Source organism: Podarcis liolepis (genome assembly GCF_965112155.1).
Source record: "Podarcis liolepis genome assembly, chromosome: 2".
In the NCBI taxonomy this organism is placed as follows: Eukaryota; Metazoa; Chordata; class Lepidosauria; order Squamata; family Lacertidae; genus Podarcis; species Podarcis liolepis.
In genome coordinates this window covers 5,501,539-5,520,380 of record NC_139555.1, presented here as the reverse complement: position 1 = coordinate 5,520,380, position 18,842 = coordinate 5,501,539, and the positions used below count along the sequence as shown (strand labels likewise).

General features: G+C 53.5%; 1 protein-coding gene across 3 annotated transcripts in view; it reads left to right on the top strand.

Annotated features, from left to right (window-relative positions):
- The first annotated feature begins 234 nt into the window (after positions 1 to 234).
- The window catches only part of CACNB3 (calcium voltage-gated channel auxiliary subunit beta 3), a 41,369-nt gene continuing 22,761 nt past the window's right edge, over positions 235 to 18,842 (top strand). Inside the window, exon 1 of one of the 3 annotated variants that reach the window (XM_083484840.1) lies at positions 235 to 288. In XM_083484840.1, the coding sequence (XP_083340966.1) occupies positions 250 to 288 (39 nt within the window). In that variant the 5' untranslated portion in view covers positions 235 to 249. Of the gene's footprint in view, positions 289 to 7,036; positions 7,279 to 7,521; positions 8,920 to 18,842 lie in introns of those variants that run through there. The other 2 variants (XM_083484838.1, XM_083484839.1) reach the window with 2 other exon arrangements.

The window sequence follows — 18,842 nt, the reverse complement described above, 5'->3', positions numbered from 1 at the left end:
TGCATAAGGCGCCACAAGACAACGGTGTGCACGGGGGTGGGGGGGTGGACCTGTAATGCTCGTGCACCGTTGCACAATTTGCTCGTGCCCCTGAGCTTGCAGGCTGCTGGCTCTCCATCCCACGAGAGAGTCCCTGTGGGCAGGGCTTCCTGTCTGCCCCGTGAGCTGGGCTGGGTTCATGAGAGGAAGGTAGAGGAGGTGTGTGAGCCAGGCAGAGTCAGCTACAGTCCAGCAAAGCAGACACTCTGCATGTCTCTCTCCAACTCCAGTGTCTTCCTGCTCAACGAGGTAAAGTGGCGCCATCTGTTATGTAGTGTAGTTTCCCCCTGGGCCAACAGGGGGATACTGTATATAGTTTTCACTCAGGTCTGTAGATAGTTTTCACTCAGGTCCGCGGCAGTTATTTTAGGCGGGAACTCTGGGCTGTGGTGGTTACAATGTTGACAGCCGGCTGCCTATAAATACAGGCCGGCTGAGCTGTTCTCAGCCAGTTCTATTTCAGCTTACCACAATAAAGAGCTACTTGGAGAAATCGCTGTGCCGGCTGCTATGTCAACCCACGACTTAACACTGGCGACGAAGGTGGGATGGATGGACATCAGAGCACAGCCAGATGCGGCCAGCCTCTGAACTGAGCTGAATCACTGAGCTGAATCACAGAGCGAAATCACTGAGCGAAATCACTGGGCAGCAGAACCCATTCAGAGCTGACTGTTCTGGCTAGAGCACTGTGTTCCATCCATCGCCCTTCACGCCGGCATCGGAATCATGGCTTCACTTGTGCCTCTACCACCGTTTGCGCCAGCCTCTGAATCATGGGACTCCTACCTCGCTCGGTTCGACTGCTACCTCCAAGCCAACGAGCTGACAGCAGTATCAAAGGATCGGAAGCGGGGCCTATTCCTCAGCCTCTGTGGGCCTGAAGTGTTTGAGACGGCCCGAGCGTTGGTTGCGCCTGAAGCAGTCCAGGCAACACCATGGGACACGATCCAAGAGAAGCTCCGCAACCACTACGCACCAAAGCCGTCCAAGATTGCTGCCCGCCATGCGTTCTACCACCGGAACCAGGCAGAGGGGGAGTCAATCAACAACTACACCACCGCCCTGCGACAGGCTGCAATGCACTGTGAGTTCCGAGACTTAGACGATGCCCTGATGGATCGAATCGTCTGCGGGGTCCGGGACATCCATCTGCAACGGCGCCTCCTAGCCAAGCCAGACCTCACGCTACAGAAAGCCATTGAGGAGGCTGTGGCCTCAGAAGCTGCTGAACGCTCCGCCCAGGAGATCCGCAAGTCCAGCAGCCCGCGTCTTGCTAGGGAGCCAGTTCCGGTGCATCATGAAGAGGCCAGCAGTGAGGAGGCATCCTCCAGTGAAGACGATGATGTGCACCAGACAAAGCGGGAGCGCAGGAAGTTCCAACAGAAGTCCAAGGGCCAACCGGAATGTGCTGGCTGCGGAGGCAACCATTCCCGTGCCAAGTGTCGATTCAGAGACGCCATCTGTAAGAAGTGTTCCAGAAGGGGCCACATCGCTAAGGTCTGCCGATCGGCTCCGTCTGACACCCCCCCTTCATCGATTCGCAAGTCCAAGTCTTCACTCCAGTCTGCCAAGGAAAGTTGTTTCGCTCTCACCAACTGCCGCTGCCCGTCTGGAACCACGATTGGCCAAACCGACTCGACTACGCGACGCAAGCTGAACGTCACGGTGCTCATTGAAGGAGCTCCATGTGACATGGAGATCGACACCGGGTCTGCCCTGTCCATCATGTCATGGAGCACCATCAAAAGACTGGTACCCAGAGTGTCCAAAAGGCAACTCGACTCTCACCGCGTACACCTGAGAGACTACCAGGGAAACGACATTCCCGTGGTAGGCGTTGGCCGGTTCCGGATCGCCTTCAAGGATTTTTCGGGCCTGCTCCGGTTGGTGGTGGTCGAAGGTCAGCGGCCAAGCCTTCTAGGGCTAGACTGGTTTGATGCCCTCGGCCTGGAAGTCACCGGCATCAACTGCATCTCTAACGCAGAGACTGAGGGTCTGGTCAAAGACTTTGCCGAGGTTTTTGACGGCACCTTGGGCCAATATACAGGTACGCCCATCTCCTTTAGCCTTGATCCACAAGTCGCCCCCATCAAGCTAAAGCCACGCCGGGTTCCCTTTGCTCTCAAGGCTAAGGTGGACGAACAACTGGACAAACTGATCGCCCAAGGAGTTTTGGAGCCGGTTGACCACGCAAAGTGGGAAACCCCCATCGTCACGCCTGTCAAGCCAGATGGGTCGGTGAGAATCTGCGCTGACTACAAGTGCACGATCAACAAGGCACTTCAGCAGCATGCTTATCCGGTTCCTGTTGTCCAACACCTGCTGCATTCCCTGGGTGAGGGTAAGGTCTTCGCTAAGCTGGACCTTGCCCAAGCCTATCAACAACTGCCAGTCGATGATGCCACTGCTGAAGCCCAGACGATCGTCACCCACCGGGGGGCATTCCGTTGCCGCCGGTTGCAGTTCGGGGTGAGTGTGGCTCCTGGCATCTTCCAAAGCCTTATGGAGCGTCTCCTGCAAGGGCTTCCGGGCGTGGTACCATATTTTGATGACGTCTTGGTGTCTGCAGACTCACACCAGCAGCTGTTCGAGCGCCTCCGTGCCGTGCTGACCAGGTTCCAGGAGGCCGGGCTCAAGGTAAAGAGGGAGAAGTGCCAGATCGCCGTTCCACAGGTAGAGTTCCTGGGCTATCTTATCGATGCCTCCGGTCTTCATCCAACCACATCCAAGATCGGCGCTATCCAGCAGGCCCCCACCCCAAAGAACAAAACGGAGTTGCAGGCATTCCTGGGGCTGCTGAACTTTTATAACATGTTCCTGCCCCACAAAGCCACAGTGGCTGAGCCTCTTCACCGACTCCTTAGCACTAAGACGCCTTGGGCCTGGGGTCATCGGGAGACGGCGGCCTTCAACGCGGTCAAGGCTCTCCTTTCGTCAGACAGTGTGCTGGTACAGTACAGTGAATCCAGGCCGCTGGTCCTTGCCTGCGACGCCTCACCTTTTGGCATCGGTGCTGTCCTTAGTCACCGTTTTCCAGATGGAAGAGAAGCACCGCTCGCCTACTTTTCCAGGACACTATCTCCGACGGAACGGAATTACAGCCAGCTCGACAAGGAGGCATTGGCACTTGTGGCTGGAGTGAAGAGGTTCCATGAATACCTCTATGGCAGGACTTTTGACCTCATCACTGACCACAAGCCACTCCTGGGCCTCCTCGCCGGTGATCGTCCAACTCCACCGGTCCTCTCACCACGCATGCTGCGATGGACTGTTTTCCTGGCTGCCTACCACTACCGGCTCATCCATCGCCCGGGGAAATCGATGGGCCATGCCGACGCCCTCAGCCGTTGCCCTCTTCCAGCATTTGTGGAAGACCCGGCTCCAGCTTCATTGCTCCTTCTGATTGAGGATCTTCCGGCAGCGCCTGTATCGGCTGCCACTGTGGCCTCCGCATCTGCCCAGGATCGCACCATCAGCCGGGTGCTCAACTGGGTGTGGAGGGGGTGGCCACAAGGGCCTTTTGCATCGGAGTTCCAGCCCTTCGCAACCAGACAACATGAACTCTCAGCTCATCGCGGCTGCCTGCTGTGGGGAGACCGCGTCGTGATTCCCCAGGGACTCCGTCAGCGCGTCCTGGAGGCTCTGCACGTTGGCCACCCGGGAATTGTCAAAATGAAGGCGTTGGCTCGGTGTTACGTCTGGTGGCCTAATATGGACGATGCCATCACTGCCTGGGTGTCCGCCTGTCAAGCGTGCCAGGAGTCGAGGCCTGCACCACCGGCAGCTAAGGGACACACCTGGGAGACGCCAAAGACACCCTGGTCGAGGGTGCACATCGATCTGGCTGGTCCCTTTCACGGCCGGACCTTTATGGTAGTGGTGGACGCCTATTCCAAATGGCTGGAGGTCGCCCTGATGCCCTCCACCACTACCGAAGCTGTCATCCGGGTGCTGCGAGGCCTGTTTGCAACGCATGGGTGTCTGATGTCCTTGTCTCTGACAACGGACCGCAGTTCACGTCAGGCACGTTTGAGCGGTATCTTTTGGGACTGGGCATCCGCCATGCCCTAACGGCACCCTTTCATCCATCCAGCAACGGGCAAGCGGAAAGAATGGTGCGCTCGACAAAAGAGGCACTGGCGCGCCTGGACCGGGGAGACTGGCATGAGCGGGTCGCCGAATACTTGTTCGTGCAACACATCACCCCTCATGCGGCCACAGGGAGGAGTCCTGCTGAACTGCTTATGGGCCGCCGCCTCAGGTCACCGCTCGACCGGCTACACCCAGACTTTGCCGTGGCTGAACCCCCAGGCTGTGCCAATGCACCACGGTCATTTGTCCCAGGAAACCAGGTCTTTGCCCGGAACTATGTGGGGGACATCCCTTGGGTGCCAGCCACAGTAGTGGGAGTCACTGGACCTCGCTCGTACCAGGTGGCACTCGAAGACGGACGCTTGTGGCGACGGCACATAGACCAGCTTAGGCGCAGGGTTGGGGACTTGAACACTACCGAGGTGCCCCCAACTGCGCTTGCGGCTCCAGAAGAGACACGTACAGATGGCGAGGCCCCACCTACACCTTCCTCGCAAACTGCCAGCGTGGAGCCGAACCAAGCCGTTTCAGAACAGACTCAGACCACTCCACTTGCGGAGGCTCCACCCACAGCAGCGGATCCAGGGGAGTTGGTTCCAACGCCACCTAGGGTCGCACCACAGCCTCAGCGAGAACTGTGTGGCCCTCCGGACTTGGCTACCAGTCCCCGGCGGTCTGGCAGAGTTTCCAAGCGCCCAACGTATTTAAAGGACTATGTTGTTGGACAGGTATCACTGTTGGTCTAAGTATGGGAAATGTAACCGATATGCTTTTGTGCCTAATTGAACCATTACGCGTAGTGCTGTATATAAGGAAACCATTACGATTGTAACTAACGCCTTATCTCGGTGGGGAGGGGTGTTATGTAGTGTAGTTTCCCCCTGGGCCAACAGGGGGATACTGTATATAGTTTTCACTCAGGTCTGTAGATAGTTTTCACTCAGGTCCGCGGCAGTTATTTTAGGCGGGAACTCTGGGCTGTGGTGGTTACAATGTTGACAGCCGGCTGCCTATAAATACAGGCCGGCTGAGCTGTTCTCAGCCAGTTCTATTTCAGCTTACCACAATAAAGAGCTACTTGGAGAAATCGCTGTGCCGGCTGCTATGTCAACCCACGACTTAACACCATCCTTGTCTCTTGGGGGGCGGGCTGGGAAAAGAGGAGCGGGTGAGAAGGGGGTGAGGGAGCAGCCTGGCGAGTGGGCCGCCTGGGTGGCAGAACCGCAGCAGAAGAAAGTGGAGTTAGATGCAGGAGATGTGGGTTGAGAGGCTCGCCAGAGCTGTCAAGAAGAGTTAGGTTTTCCCAGGTAGGCAGATGGCACTAGCCGCTGCAGCAATTCATGGGTGTGTTTGAGCTCTGCTGTGCCATCCGCTGCCCCCCTTTCCCCGAACTCAAGGCCTGTGCCCTGTAGTGCCCCTGCTGAGTGAAGACCACCAAGGCAGGAGCACTGCCCCCCCATACAGAAGAGTCCAGCAGCTGAATATTTTCTGCTTTAACCCCTGTAGTAACTAAAATATTCCTCCTCCTCCTCTCTGCAGTTTTCATCCCATACACAGCAAAGTCAGAAGCTTCCCCTCCACAACATCTAAAACCATTGACCCTCAACCCATAGTGCCCCCTGCAGGGCTGGAACTACAAAGGCTCCATTCTAAAATGTTATTTTCACAGGCTTATTCTGAACAATTTCCCATTGCACTGACCAGGGTGGCACCAAAGTTTGTTTTGCCCTCCTTTCCCTCCTGACCCCCTGGGCTTCCTTCCCACCCCAAGTTAAGAGTGGTGGTCCTGCCTAGGTTGAGCTAAGCTTTTCAGTGATTTCTGTCCCATCGACCACCCTCAGTAATAGGGTCCAATGGCATAGCTGATCTTCCCTCTGCCTCCCTTCTCAAATCCAGCTGTTCTTTCATACTGTAAATAAATATGGGGTTTTGTTTATTTATGACCGGCATTTGCACACCAGTCTTCCTGGCCGAGGCCTGTATTCCCTGATGACAAAAGCCTCAAACTGAGATTAAAATAGGGATCTGCTTCATTAATCCTGTTTTAGACACCCACCCGCACCAAATATTCCCTAGCAAGGGAAGTCGAACCCCGATTATCCTCTTATCTCCACCAGGGGGCGCCCCAAGGAGCTGGGGCAAGGGGCTAGATGCAGCCACATTGAAATCCCTGGAAACGGGGCGGGAAGGGTCTTGAGCAGCCGAGAGAGAATAATGTGCCTTGCTTTTTAACGGTCGGGGGTGGCGTCCGCGGGAAATGGCAAAGCTTAAGTTCTAACGCAAGAGATGCTAGGGCCGGAGGGCCTTCAGAAACAACTCTCCGGCGGCGGCTGATTTCTGGCAATTATCTGCAGCCACTCCGCGGAAACGCACTCTGCTCTTGCTCTGGGGTCCTTTCCACTGTTCCGTTTCCCCCAGGGACGAGCCTCTGCCGTGCCAGGGCCGGCTGAAACCCCGGGGAAAGGCGTGGTATACGGTCAGGGGAGAAGGGCGGCGGGTGAGCGGCTTCCCCCATCTCCAGCTTCTCGGATTTGCAATGCCATCGACGGGCGGGGGAGCGGGAGCGATGGCCTTAAAACCCCGGGAAGCTGGAGCTCTCTCTATCTGCTGGATGAGCATCTGGAGCTCGTCGACGGCTGGAGCGAGGCGCATCCTGCACGCCAGCGCGCCCCCCTTCTTCCTCAGCCCAGAAGCGCCCCACCCGGGCGAGAGGGGGAGAGGGGAGTCCGCGGAAAGCCCCGAGCTGTGCGCGCGGAGAGGGCGCCATCGGAGAGGCTCTTGCTTGGCAGGGCGCATCCTCGCCCCCCCCACCCTGATTATATAGCGCCTGGCACGTCCCCGAGCCCAGTCTGGGAAGGGCGCGTGGAGCGCGGCGGGAGGAGGGCGGGAGGCGCGGCGGCGCGCACCGCGCTCGTCGGCAGGAGGAGGAGAGCGCGGGCGAGCGGACGAGCGCAGGCAGCCAGAGCCGGGCAGGCGCTTCGGAAGCGGCGCAGCGGGGCCGGGGGGCGCCTCGCTCCCTCCTCCTTCCTTCTCCCCAGCGGGCAGCGCACCCCGGGCCCGCCCGCCCGCCGGCCGGCCGGCCGCCTCCCTCCCCCGCCGTCTATGTCTTTTTCTGACTCCAGCGCAACCTTCCTGCTCAACGAGGTAACCGACCAGGCAGCGCGCAGCCGCCGCCGCCGCCCCCCGCCCCATGGCAGCCCCGGCGCCATGCCCGCCCCGCTCGTCTCGCGCGCCTCTCCCGCGCCAAGCGGCAGCTTCCTCGCGCGCCCCAGACATCCCTCCCCACCCCCACACAGCAACTCCGGGAGGATCCAGGGAGCCCGCCAGGGAGAAGGGGCGGGCGGCTGCGCGCCTCTCCCGCCCCTTCGCCGGGCTCCTCGCCTCTCTCTCTCCCGCGCCTTCAGTCCCGTTGCGCTTCCCAGATTCGCGGCTGGGGTGTCAGGATCGGTGCTGCGTCCTCGCTGGCCAAGGGCGGAGGGGTTTCTTTCTGCAGGGACTGCCCAACTTCCGTGGGACGGGGTGGGGTCCAGCTGGCGCCTGCACCCCTGGCACCGGGCTTGGAGAGGCATCTGGAGGCGCAGCTTGGGGGAATGGCAGGGGGAACCCCACCGGGCCCCATTTCCGGCAAAGCCGGAGGACCGAGCCCAGATCAGCGGGCAGCAGCAGCAGCAGCACCTGCCCCCAAGTTAGGGGTGGCAGGCGAACGTCCCCATCTGCCCTTTAGGGGTGGAGCTGTGAGACCGTCTGGATGGGCAATCCGGAGCGTAGAGCCGGAGGAGAGACCCCCATTGATGCCTTAGGGAGAGGCGCTGCATCAGGGAAGCTGGAGGGAGGCAGAGGGTGGCATTGCCAGGGGTCGCGCGGAGAGGCACCCAGCTGGTCCTGGTTATCCAGTGACCTGCAGGCAGTTAAGGCAGCCGGGGCTAGGAAAACAGGGGCACTCAAGGAACCGGGTGGGGGGCACGGCGTGCCATGGTGGTGGCCTGGACTTCTCACCCTTTCACTGCCCACATTCCTTCGCTTGCCAGGTCTCGGTGCCCGGACCTCTCCTGGCCCAAGCAGGAAGGCTGTGTCTCCCCAGCCCCCAAATCCATTTTGTTTGGCTGAATATCCAGCAAGGCATCCTTCTCTGCCCTCCCTATCTCTGGAGGCAGAATAAAGGGCAGAGCTTGGTGGGCACTAAGAATGCACTGAGAACGACCCCTGCCCCCCCAACCCACATCACATGCCCTCCGGTCGTGTCTTCCCTCTCCCCACCCTGTTGTTCCCCTTCTGCTCTCTGCACCGCGCCCCTTGGCACCCCGCTTTGGTCTTGCCCCAGGTGGGCGCAGACGCATCCGGACAGTTCAGGAGCTTCTGCCTGCCCCACTTCTCTCTTCTCTCTCTCTTTCTCTCTGCCCGCCCCCCACCTCCCCGCTTCCTTCCGTGCTTGCCTGTCTCAATGCCTGCCCCCAGGGGAGGGCTGGTGGGTGGGCGCTATTGTTTTTGCCGTCGTTGCTGAGCGGAGAGAGCGAGCGAGTGAGCGAGCGCATCCAGGGTGGGGAATCTTTCTCGGGGAGCAGACAGCAGCTCTGCCATTGCGTGCCATCCGCTGCCCCCAACCCAGCTTGGGGCAGGGGGCACAGCGCTGGGCATCCGTCCGATTGGAAGAGCTGCCCCCTGTCACCCCCCCCTTCACCCTGCTGCTGCTGCTGCCACCACCACCTCTGTCTTGGTTCCTGAACGATTCTTTCATCCCCCATGTATGACGACTCCTGTCTCCATGGATTCGAAGACTCCGAGGTGGTGAGTCTGGCAGAAGCCAGGGGCTATTTTCAGCAGGGGAACCGCCCACTTACAAGAACCTGGCATCGTCCTGGTTCGCTGGGTGCGAGGCTGGATGGCAGGGGGTAAGGTGGGGTGAGCTCTGGGGCTATTGACTAAAGTTGGGGCAGAGGACCCATGAGGGCGCTGGGGGGTTGTGGCCGGGGGTGGGGAGACAGTGGAGTAGGCGACTGAGCTCAGGGCACAATCACAGATGCCACGAGGGTTTAACTGGGCACCTTTGGTGGAGGAGGACCAAGGCATGTTAAGGGTACCCCTTAGTTATGGGGTGGTGGTAAGTTGCTTTCCTTGGCTTCTGTTTGGCTCAGGGCTGGAAGACACTTGGAGGCTTGGTCTTCTCCAAGGAGTGGAGGGACATGGTTCTGGATAGATGGGGGGTGCTCTAAATATGTCCGGGTGCAAGTGGGCAGTAGGTTGGTTGCCCTGGCATTCTAGGGAAGTGGTGTTCTTTCCCCTAACAGCTCCCCCTGCTGGTGGGTGAATCCAGCACGTAGGAACATGGGAAGCTTCCTTGCATCCCTAGTCAGACCATTGCTTCATCTAGCTCAGTCTTACAGGGTTTCACTCTCTCTCAACCATGCCCAGAGACGCATATTGAGAGGCATTGGCCGGACCCTGGCATGGTGTTCCTTGTCAGCAGCTGGTTCTTGGGAAGGGCTTGTGCTTTCCTGAGCCAGGAGTAGCAGGAGCGAGTGCAGAGTCCCTCAGACCATGCACCTGTTTTGGGGTAGATCCTTGGTTGGAGGTCCTTCTACATGGCTTGGGTAAGGGGTGGAGAAAGTCTCACGTCTCCCTTCAAGTGGGATCCCAAAAATAACTCCTTCCTGAAAGAGGAGGAGGTGTTTCTCTTCTGCACTTTTCCTGGTGGTTGTCACCCAGGCATTAGAGCTCGAAAGAGGAGTTGCGGAAATCCTGGATGGAGAGTTTGTGGAGGGCTTTGGCTGGAGGATGTGGGCGTAAAGGAACCTGCATTGTACAGAGTCAGACCATTGGGTCCACCTGGCTCATTACTGGCTGCGCTAACTAGCAGCGAGACTCTCCAGGAATTCAGGCGGGGATCTTCCTCTTAGCTGGAGATGCTGAGGATGGGACCTGGAGTCTTTTGCATGCAAAAGAGATGCTCTAGCCACTGGACAATGGCCCTTCACCTAACATGTGTAAGCAAACAGGGGCTATAATCTAGATAGATGGCAAGGGAGAGGACACATGGCTAGGAAAATCTCCACCCAGTAGGCTAGTTCAGCAGGTCTGGAACAAGCCTCTTTGTCAACCTCTGTAGGAGCCCATCAATTATAAGTCAGGTGTGGGGGCTCCCCTGTGTGATGCCAGCACAGTTTTTATCATGCCCGGTCCTTGGGCTTCCTGCCCACCTGGTTGGGGTTAGGCATCCACAGCAGGCACAGCTGCTCCGCTTTGAAATGTGTGGGTGGGTGTCGGCAGGAGGAGGTGGATGATCAGCTGACATGACGGAACTGGGCTTTGGAGGGGGGAGGGGGCTGGCATTTCCTAGTGTCTGCCTGAGCTAGGGGGGGGGGAGAAAAGAGAGATGCTGCATGCTGTAAGTGCGAGATGTTCACCTCTCCCCCCGCCTCCATTTCTAGCACCTCTTACCTAAGTCATAAAAGCACTTTTTAAAGACTGTTGCAAAGTATTTTTTCTCTCTCAGTGTCTGTTGATCACACTCCATATGCAGAGGGAGGGGAGGAGAGTGAAGGGGCAGAATTGCGGGTGGTAGCATAGGGCTGCGAGTTATTAGAGGCCTTCACCTTTCCATTTGCATTCCGAATTCCTGGGAACCAGAATCAAGCTGTGCCCAGAAATCCTCGCTCCTGATACATACCATCTCCAATCTTACTTCTTGGTTTATGGGAGCTAGATTATTTACATTTATTTTTGCAGGGGCGGGGGACCAAATTTGGCTCAGTGGCAGAGCATCTGTTTTGCGTGCAAAAGGTCGTGGGTTCAATCCCTGGCATCTCCAGAGATGACTGAGATTGTCCCCTGTCTGAAACCCTGGAGAGCCCCTGCCCAAGAGACTCTGATTAAGGCAGCTTCCTATGTTCCTGTGTAATCTGACTTTCTCAAGCTCAGGTTGGCATACATGGTTCTCCTTCCCTGCATTGCATCCTCACAAGAACCCTGTGAGGTGAGTTAGGCTAAGAGAGAGTGACTGAACCCAAGGTTTCCTTGTGATCTCAATGTGGCTGAGTAGTGATTTGAACACAGGTGGCGCTGTGGGTTAAACCACAGAGCCTAGGACTTTCTGATCAGAAGGTCAGCGGTTTGAATCCCCGCAACGGGGTGAGCTCCCGTTGTTCGGTCCCTGCTCCTGCCAACCTAGCAGTTCGAAAGCACATAAAAGTGCAAGTAGATAAATAGGTACCGCTCCGGCGGGAAGGTAAACGGCGTTTCCATGTGCTGCTCTAGTTCACCAGAAGCGGCTTAGTCATGCTGGCCACATGACCCGGAAGCTGTACGCCGGCTCCCTTGGCCAATAAAGCGAGATGAGCGCCGCAACCCCAGAGTCGGCCACGACTGGACCTAATGGTCAGGGGTCCCTTTTTACCTTTACCTATCTCCTGTTCCAGACTGGTGCTCTTAATGACTACACAACATGCCAACTCTGGTTTTCAAAGGGCAAGGTAGGAATGGGGTGGACAGCAAGGCTGAACTGGCTCTGAACTGGCGGCAAAGGGAAAGGAGAAAGTGGGGTCCAGACAATAGCCAGCTTTGGTCTTCAGGCTATTCTGAATCCTCCAATCCTTGCAGTGGTAATCTGGTTCAACGGTCTAGAAAGGGAGCAGAAGATGGACTGCTTTCTTATTTAGCTCATCATCATCAAATTTATTGTTCAAGTTTAAAATTCAGATTTAAAAACAAATTACTGTCACAAGGATCAGGTGTGTTGTTAAAACACACATTTCTGGTGTCGCAGGTCAGGGTGAAGAGGGGCGGACTCAGCATTCGCTGAAAGCTGTAAAGTGAGGAAGTCAGACTGGGGGGGGGGGGGGAATGCCACAACCTACGGCAGGGTTAGGCAACCTAAGGCCCGTGGGCCGGGTGCTGCCCAATCACCTTCTCAATCCGGCCTGCAGATGGTCCGGGAATCAGTGTGTTTTTACATGAGTAGAATGTGTCCTTTTATTTAAAATGCATCTCTGGGTTATTTGTGGGGCATAGGAGTTTGTTAATATTTTTTTTCAAAATATAGTCTGGCCCACCACATGGTCTGAGGGACGATGGCTGAAAAGGGTTGCTGACCCCTGACCTAGGGGGCTGTCACAGAGAATGCCTTATCCCAAGCCACAGACACCCCCCCCCAAATTCCCAAGGGAGGTAGAACTACCAAGACGGTTCTCTCTGCAGACCTTAACACCTGGGAGGGTCTGCAGGGAAAGAGGAAATCTTTCAGATATTTGGGGGCCTGGGTTGTTTAAGGCTCTGGTATCTGAGAGGCAGAATACCAGGGATTGTCATTGTGGCACTTTCTGTATGTTGTTGGACTCCAACTCCCATAAACGCCACGATGGGTGTTGCAGTCTGGCAATATCTGGAAGGCACTGGTCCTCTTCCTTCTCGCCTTCTCATGCCCTTCCTTGGTGTAGGAGTAGCAAGCTGACAGTGCAACCCCTCTCTCTTCGCATTGATCTCCCAGGGTGGGTGGGTGTTTCCCCCCCTGCAAAGAGGAGAGGCAGACTGAGAAGGGAGCTGGGTGAAGTGGTGGAGCTTTTTGTTGGGGAGAGGAGAGGAGAGGGAGCGAGGGACTGTTGCTCGCTGACAGCTTGGATCTTAAGCTCTTTGGCCGAGATTCATCCTCCTCTCAGGGGGGGACTGTGGTTGCAGCTGTGACAACACAGATTGGGCCAGAAAGAGCCTCTCTCTCTTCCGCCATAGCAGAGAGGGTGACATTTTAAGGATTTTCCATTTTGTGCTTCCAAGTCCAGTTCCTTTCAGCCTGTCTGGAGGATGCCATGTGAGTACATAGGCGCTCATCTTTTGGGTGTCTGTGAAGTGGGAAGCCCCTCCAAATCTTAGGACTACAACTCCCATCATCCCTGACCACTGGGCCATGCTGGCTGGGGCTGCTGGAAGCTGGAGCCCAGCAGCACCGGCTTGAGGGGGGCACAAGCTGCCCACCCCTTGCTCTCTTAGGCAAGAGTTCTCAAAACTGTTGGATCACTTGATAAACTTTCTCCCCATTCAGCCTCTGCTTCAAAACCAGTGCTGCTTTATACAAATTGTTTGCCCTAGGCCAGATTGTTGAGGAGGGCCACTTTTATGGGTCAGTTTTAAGGGGCGAAATCCATTGTGAACAAACATAATAAAAATAAAAATAATTATTCATACCCCGCCCTCCCCGAACGAGACCGGGCTCAGGATGGCTAACACCAAATATATAAAATACATTAAAAACACAAAATCAAAGGATTAGTTTAAAATACAATTTGAATTACATTTAAAATCAAAATAAAATTAAATGGGAACCCACGAATCATAACCTTGGGGTAAGGAATTAAAAGTTCACCAGGCCCGCCCACCTGTGCTTGTCCCATATGGGCCGATAGAAAGAGCCATGGAGGCCACTTACCGGTACATCCAGGGTCCCATAGAAAGAAGAGGGTCAGACTGGGCCTAGACCAAAGGCCTGGTGGAACAGCTCTGTCTTGCAGGCCCTGTGGAAAGATGTCAAATCCCGCAGGGCCCTGGTCTCTTGGGACAGAGCATTCCACCAGACTGGGGCCAGGGCTGAAAAGGCTCTGGCCCTGGTCGAGGCCAGTAGAGAGATTTGTGATTGTTTTGCAATATTTTTGTGGACTGCCTAAATGGAGCTTGCAGGTCACCAAAGATCCATGGATCACAATTTCAGAGCCTCCGCTCTAAGGCTTACTTTGGGCAAGGACTCCAGGGTAGGGGATCTTAAGGTAATGATGAATGAAGGAGACACGTTTCTTAGCCACATGCAATGTGCCTTTCTCTCGCCACTGATTAAAATATATGCTTTGGATGCATTTGACCTGACATTAGGATGACTGGCATCTAGGGCAATGGGCAAGAATTCTGACTAGGATCTGGCACAACTGTTTTGTTTTGCTTTAGCTGTGATTGATGAAGCACAAAATATCACCCTGCTGTTTCTAGACTCTAGAGCAGCGGTTCTCAACCTGTGGGTCCCCAGATGTTGCTGAACTACAACTCCCATCACCCCTAGCTAGCAAGGCCAGAGCTCAGGGATGATGGGAGTTGTAGTCCAACAACATCTGGGGACCCACACGTTGAGAACCGCTGCTCTAGAGTCACTCCTCTCCCTCTGGTATTCCTTTCTGTCCTTTCCCTGGCCAGTGTAGAGGTTCAGATATCAGTAGAATGAAGGCTTGATTCTCTACGACTTGGGTTGTGTTCAACTAAGTTTTCCTCAGAGTACTGTACTAGAAATTAATGGACCCAACTTTTTCATGGTTATTAATTTCAGTGAGTCTTACTGAATGTGAATCGAAACATAATAGATGTTTTTCATGTCTTTTTCACACACACCCCCACTCCCTCTCATTTCCCAGACAAAGAGTTCCATAAAGCAACCTTTGCACAAGGATAGGGAATTTGTGGCCCTCTGGGTTGCTTTGGACTACAGTTCCCATCATCTCTGACCCTTGTCTGTGCTGGCAGGGGCTGATGGGAGTTGCAGTTCAGCAACATTTGGAGGACCCGGTTTTACAAGGTCCATTTTCTTTGGAGGAGAGAGCACTGGAGACTTAACAGTCTCTTCATCATGCTGCATTTATGCACGGATAGGCTGAGAAAGCATTACAAAGCACACAGGCAGATAAAAGTCCCAAAGGAAACATCAACACACTAGAAGCCCAAAAAGTATTCCTTGAATACCTGTCCAAACTGTTGGTTTTTAGCTGTCCAGGCACATGGCACATGCAAATGTATGTGACAATTTCCTGAGTTTTTAAATAAATGAAATGAGGTTTGGGGAAGCTGCAGTTTTGTGGGGGAGAACAGCAGCAGGAGGGGCTGATTAACCCTTTCATCACCAGTCATTTTCCTGCTCAAAATCATGCCCCCCCCAGGAGTAAAGGGGAACAGCTCAAGCAGCCCCTCACCACTGTTTCTGCAACTCAAAAGTGGGGATGATAATGATGATGATGATAATAATAATAATAATAATAATAATAATAATAATAATAATTTTGTTATTTATACCCTACCCATCTGGCTGGGTTTCCCCAGCCACTCTGAGAGGCTTACAGCATATCTAAGAATATAATAAAACACCTTCTAAAAGTTGTGTAATTGTTTATCTCCTTGACATCTGAAGGGAGGACGTTCCACAGGGAGGGCGCTACTGCCGAGAAGCCCCTCTGCCTGGTTCCCTGTAACTTCACTTCTTGCAGTGAGGGAACCAGCAGAAGACCCTTGAAGAAGGACCTCAGTGTCTGGGCTAAGCGATGAGGGTGGAGACGCTCCTTCAGGTATACCTGAAGCCGCTTTAATTTAGCGAAGCAGAACAAAAGCTCTGAGGGCTCCATCGTATCCATCTGCACACAACTGTGCATTTGCTGCTCAGGCAGTCCTAGTTTGAAGGCTCCCCCCCCCCCTTACTGGAGGCTGAAAATCACATTCTGGATGCTTGGAACAGCAATTACCGTGTCCTATTATCACTGATCTGATGCCAGTGCAAAATGGGGCTTTGAATCTGAAACTCCTTCAGCTCGTGATGATCTCTTACGGGCTTCAGAGTGGGTACACAGACCACGGCTTGGGAGTCTTCCTTTAGCCCAAAATGTTCTGTGTCAGGGTGGATGAAATGCAAGAAGAAGAGCAGGTTGTAATAACCCCTTTTCGCTAGCAGTAGCACCTGATCACTTTGGACTTTCTGCTCTCTTTGTTAAATCTGAAAGGGTGCATTTACAGCTTTTGTTCCAGCTGCCATGGCCCGCTTTTGTTAACCGAGCTAGCTGATGCAAATTTGCTATGTGCTCTGTTCGCTCATTCACTTCTGGAGCTTCTCTTGCTTAGCAGTGTATCCCAGTAGCATCACAACAAGCTGCCATATGCATCCCTGCTCCCCACTAGTCAGCTCTTCCAGGCGTCCTTGATGGGCCCCATCGCATCCTTGTCTTTGAACAAGTCTTGCCCAGATCCCTTCTCTGGACGTTCAAATGCTGTTTACCTTTTCCCTCCTCACCTTTGGAAACTGGCCCACTCCCTGCTTCATTCTATTCATTGCACCTTATGTTCCACCTTTCTTCCAGAGTGCATCTCAAGGTGGGGTTCCTAGATGGTCTCGTAGAATCATCCCCCCAAACGACATCTAGTCCAATCCCTGCAATGCTGCTATCCTGCCCACAGCTGTCTCTGGGTGGGCTTGAACCACCAACCTTCTGGTTAACAGCCAGACACACTGGCCCACTGTACATGTCCAGCTCCAGGTTTGCTTAGCTTCACTGTGAGGTTGCTGCATCACGTGGCTTTAGACCAACAGTGGAGAGATGGTGTTGGACTACAGTTCCCTTCATCCCTGACCACTGGCCGCGCCGGTTGGGGCTGATGGGAACTGAGGTCCAGCAATTTCTGGAGGACCACAGAGTTTGCCACACCCTTGCCTTGCTTTGCTTGACTTGTGCCAGTGAATGCCAAAGGTACGAGTTCCAAGGTATAACTGGGAAGGGAAAAGGTATTTCCATCTCTTGATGCCCCAAATGCAATGCTAGGCCTCATTCCTTGCTGTGATAAAGGATTCCATCTAGTGATAAAGCGAGCCCTGTAAAACACTCTGAATCCTCTAAATTAGAATCATAGAATCATAGAGTTGGAAGAGACCACAAGGGCCATCGAGTCCAACCCCCTGCCAAGCAGGAAACACCATCAGAGCACTCCTGACATATGGTTGTCAAGCCTCTGCTTAAAGACCTCCAAAGAAGGAGACTCCACCACACTCCTTGGCAGCAAATTCCACTGTCAAACAGCTCTTACTGTCAGGAAGTTTTTCCTAATGTTTAGGTAGAACCGTACCTGCTTTGGGAAAGGGACATGAAAAGGCTTAATTTGAGTCAGGGTTTAGGCCTAAAACTATTGTTGAATACTGTATAATAATATTGTCTTGGGACATGTAATAAAAAAGGCAGGGAAATCCATAACATAAACCAGTCTTCTTAAAAGTAAGAAAAGAACAATAATGGTTTAATAAGTGCTAGATTACTGGGGGTTTGCTCACGAGTTTTTGAAATGAGCAGTGTCTGGCACCAGTCTGACAGTCATTGTAAATATGCTGTAGGTGCTTGAATTTGAACCTGTATTGAGAAATCAAAGTGCATTTATTATACCGTACTAGCAGAAGGTGACATATCAATATGCTATGCATTTGACATTTCATTTAACAAAATTATATACTGCCTTATTGTAAGAAAATGTTGAAGCGGTTTACAAAAATATAAAATAAAGCATGACAATTTGAGTTAAACACAGGTATTTTAAGTTACAGATAGGTAGCCGTGTTGGTCTGCCATAGTCAATATAAAAAAATTCCTTCCAGTAGCACCTTAAAGACCAACTAAGTTAGTTCTTGGTATAAGCTTTCGTGTGCATGCACAGGGTGTATCTGAAGAAGTGTGCATGCACACGAAAGCTCATACCAAGAACTAACTTAGTTGGTCTTTAAGGTGCTACTGGAAGGAATTTTTTTATTTTGACAGGTATTTTAAAACATTCAAAAGATGATTAAATCCAACAGTAATGAAAAAGAAATAAAACACATGTAACTTTTACATGTCTGGATAAGCTTGCCTAAACAAAATACGTTTTAAGCAGGTGCTGAAAAGTGAAGGCACTTGCCTGGTGTCAATAGGCAGGGAGTTCCAGGTTGCAGGTGCTGCCACACTAAAAGATGGATTTCTTACAAGTGCAGAACAATGCCAGTTCTGCAGATTGAAGTTGTCAAAGCATTTGTATTTAATTTGGTGTTTATTTATTTATTTAAAGCATTTTGACCCTGATCTTCAGCTGAAAAGGTCCCTAGAGCAATAAAAAAATAACACTGTGTCATTAGGCAAATAATCTGAAACACACGACACAAAAGGAAAAGGGGAGGGAGAGGGAGGATGATAAAAGCAAACTCAGTCGCCAGTTCTAAAAGTTACTCATAGGAAGCAAGAATATGAAAGAGGCTCTCAAAAACCTTGTGTTATCTCTCTCTCTCTCTCTCTCTCTCTCTCTCTCTCTCTCTCTCTCTGCCCACCATTTAAACTGGCCAACTGTACACAAGAAACATAATTCAAAATGTAGCTGACCTGAACGCAGTGGCGTAGCGTGGGGGGTGCAGGGGGGGCCCGACAGCACCGGGCGCAACATTTGGGGGTTAGGGTTAGGGTGCGCAAATCCACGGGTTAGGGGCGCAAATCCACGGGTTAGGGGGCACAAATTACTTGCCTTGCCCTGGGTGCTGACAACCCACGCTACGCCACTGCCTGAACGTACTTCAGAAAACCCACTTTAATTACTGGTTTCCATTTCTTCCCTTCATCAACACTCTCCCATGTTAATTTAACGTTGTTTCCCAAGTCTGGTGCTGAGTTTCCTGCTTAGCCGCGTAGAGCACTTCGGAGTGTTTTAAAGCGCTTCACATCCCAATGCACAACAGCCTTGCAAGGTACGCCAGGATTACTATCCCCATGACGTAATGCCGAGAGGAATCGGCTTGCCTTAGGCCACCGAGGGAGTTCACAGCAGAGGTGAAATTCGAACTTGGCACAACTGGAGTTGCAAGCCAGCCTTTCGTCCTTGCCCCACACCATTATTCTCAAGCAAATGAAAACCCATAATAAATTAGGGGCTGGGGTGGAAGAGGAGCGCCAGCACGCATGTGCAAAATGTCAAATGCC